General features: G+C 37.1%; 1 protein-coding gene across 1 annotated transcript; it reads left to right on the forward strand.

The window, feature by feature from the left end:
• Positions 1 to 944: 944 nt before the first annotated feature.
• On the forward strand, positions 945 to 1869 carry LOC126471135 (THAP domain-containing protein 5-like). The gene is made up of 3 exons (XM_050099225.1): positions 945 to 1137; positions 1293 to 1404; positions 1511 to 1869. Exons 1-3 carry the CDS (start codon positions 985 to 987, stop codon positions 1867 to 1869), a joined length of 624 nt encoding a protein of 207 aa, XP_049955182.1. The 5' UTR covers positions 945 to 984.
• The last annotated feature ends 702 nt before the right edge of the window (positions 1870 to 2571 follow it).

The raw sequence follows: 2571 nt of genomic DNA on the forward strand, positions 1-2571 counted from the left end.
AATCAGTAGGGGAGCACTGAGTCAAATACTTTCCACAAACTCAGGAATTTGGAATCTGCTTACTGCCCTTCATCCATGGTTCACAGAATATTGTGTGAGAAAAGGGCAAGTTAAGTTTAGGGAGACGGATGCATTCAAAATCCATGCAGATTTGTGGGTAGACGGTTTTCTCTCTCAGGAAATTTATTACATTCAGAGTTAGAATAAGCTCCAGAATTCTGCAGCAAACTGATGTTAAGGATATTGTCTCTAATATAGTTGGTTCATATTTATGTCCTGCTCATGTATGTAATCACCTTTACTTTTTTCCATTGCCTGAGACTTTGTGATAGATAAGATGTTCATGATAAACACAAGCTAAGTAAGGAAGCAATGTTGAAGTGTACTCTCTTGTGAAAGCAAATAGAATTTAATATCACCCTATATTACTATGAGAGATACAGTTCAGCAGCTACAAATAAAATTACGTTCAGGGTATATAGTCACAAGGTTTGTGCAACCAAATGCTAGTCTTAGCCAAGTAACAGAAAATAAATGTGTGCCTTAGGGAGTTTAGCAAGTGAATTCACAAACATGCAGAGTGAATTCTCTGGGGCCATTGGGGTCAGGTGAGACAAATGTACTTCAGTTAAATTAAAACATCAGACTGCATTCAAGAAAATAAAAATGTGCACATTTTCACTTCATCACATAAGAGTAGAGTGAAACAGGAAATTAGTGTGATTCATGCGAATATTAGGGAGGTAAGAAATAAAATAAATGAGTTGTTAGTTTGTTTCAAAGATCTCAGCATTTGGTAAGAAATTGATATCATTCAACGCCACCTAGGAACAAGGCCTCACATCGTGAGTCTAAGGAGCCTGTGACGTCACCGGTAGGGGTCTGAGAAGCTAGGTACCGACTACCGACACAAGTGATTCGTAGCGTTTCCATATTGTACTTTGTGCTGTTCGTGAGTGGTTATTTGATCTATACTCAGTTACGATGCCCCGAAGGTGTTGTATGCCGAATTGCAGGGGCAATTACGATAATGGACCTAAAGTCAGTGCATTTTATTTTCCATCTGACGAGAATTTAAGACGAAAATGGTTATCGGCTGTTCACAGACAAGACTGGACACCGAGTAAGCACTCTGTTGTAAGTATCAGTGTATTTGTTTGGTTAGTGTGTCGTAGTTACTTGAAATGTAGTACAGCTAAACAAAATACAGTAAACAGAAGAACGTATTTATAATCTCATACCTCATTAATTTTCGTTATATGTTTTAAAGAGAACTGTTTGCTTGTTTTTAGATATGTGAACCGCATTTCAACAAGGACGATATTTTAAACAGTACCAGCATGTATGACCCGAAAACTGGTATACTCTTGACAGCACTGTTGGATCGTCGACGCTTGAGAAAAGGTGAGTTACGAAACACGCTCTTAGTAAAGTACAGTGGCATAAGAACTATCTTTATTTCACTTATATGCTGTGAGATCGGTTTCATACTTCGTTATTAATTTTTCAGATGCAATCCCATCGAAGTTGCCTGGATGTCCATCTTACTTGTCGAATCATCAAATTGCAGTACGAGAGGATCCAGAAATTCGTAGGGGGCGTTTAGAAAATCGTGCTCTTCAAATTGCTATCCAAGAAAGTGTGGACACACATGCGAAAATGATTGATGCGATATCGTTCGATAGTTTAGAACAAATGAAAACAAAGTTGAGTGAATGTGAAAAGCACAGTGACTGGGTAGTGATAAACAAATCTGACAGTGTGAGCCTAGTGTTACTAAAGCATAATCCTTACCCAAGAATTTTTTGCCACGTAGTTATAAGCAGTGGTTTATTACTCAGAGTGTCTTCAATAATGATATTGAAGTGAAATGTATTGGAAACATGAAATTTCCCATGAAAGTAAACAACATACAGGTGGTAAGTGATGTTCTTAAGAACATTTATCTTCTGTATAATAGTTCTGAGGCTCCTGTAGATAACATTTTGTCTTTAATTGACCAGTTATTGCAAAATTTTTTAGAAAAGTTACCAGGAAACGAAACTAAAATTACATTTTTGAAGGAACAGATTTCATTATTGAAGTGCAGAAGTTCAACTCAATTTAGGTATGATACTAACTCTATGATAATGTGGTCATTAGTACATTCTATAAGCCCACATGCTTACAAATTTTTGAGGAACACTGACAGTTTTTCTATGCCTAGTCCTAACACCCTTTCAAGGCTTTGTAGTAAACTCTCAACAAATCCTGTCATTGAGCAACAGGGTCATCAGTTTATGAGCTACATCACAAATAAAGTAGGTACTTTATCCTCAGATGATAAAACTGTGCTCCTGTTGATGGATGAAATTCATCTGAAGTCTCAGCTTGATTACAAAGCTGGAAATGTTGTAGGATGTGCCTTTAACACTGAAAAATTTTTGTGTGCAACCAGCGCCTATGTTTTTATGGTTCAGAGCACGGAATCACCTTACAAGGATGTGGTATCTGTTCTGCCAGTTCATACTATTCAGGGTGATGTTCTGTTCTCTTACATTAAAGCAGTCATTGTTAAATTAGAAGCAATTG

This window comes from Schistocerca serialis, chromosome 3 (assembly GCF_023864345.2).
Source record: "Schistocerca serialis cubense isolate TAMUIC-IGC-003099 chromosome 3, iqSchSeri2.2, whole genome shotgun sequence".
Classification (NCBI taxonomy): domain Eukaryota; kingdom Metazoa; phylum Arthropoda; class Insecta; order Orthoptera; family Acrididae; genus Schistocerca; species Schistocerca serialis.

What these genes read in the sequence shown, in the direction of transcription:
- LOC126471135 (XM_050099225.1), top strand. Translation starts at nt 985, where the DNA reads ATGCCCCGAAGGTGTTGTATGCCGAATTGCAGGGGCAATTACGATAAT. An exon ending in CACCGAGTAAGCACTCTGTT is followed by an intron (nt 1,138 to 1,292) that starts GTAAGTATCAGT and finishes GCTTGTTTTTAG; the next exon opens with ATATGTGAACCGCATTTCAA. An exon ending in TCGTCGACGCTTGAGAAAAG is followed by an intron (nt 1,405 to 1,510) that starts GTGAGTTACGAA and finishes TTAATTTTTCAG; the next exon opens with ATGCAATCCCATCGAAGTTG.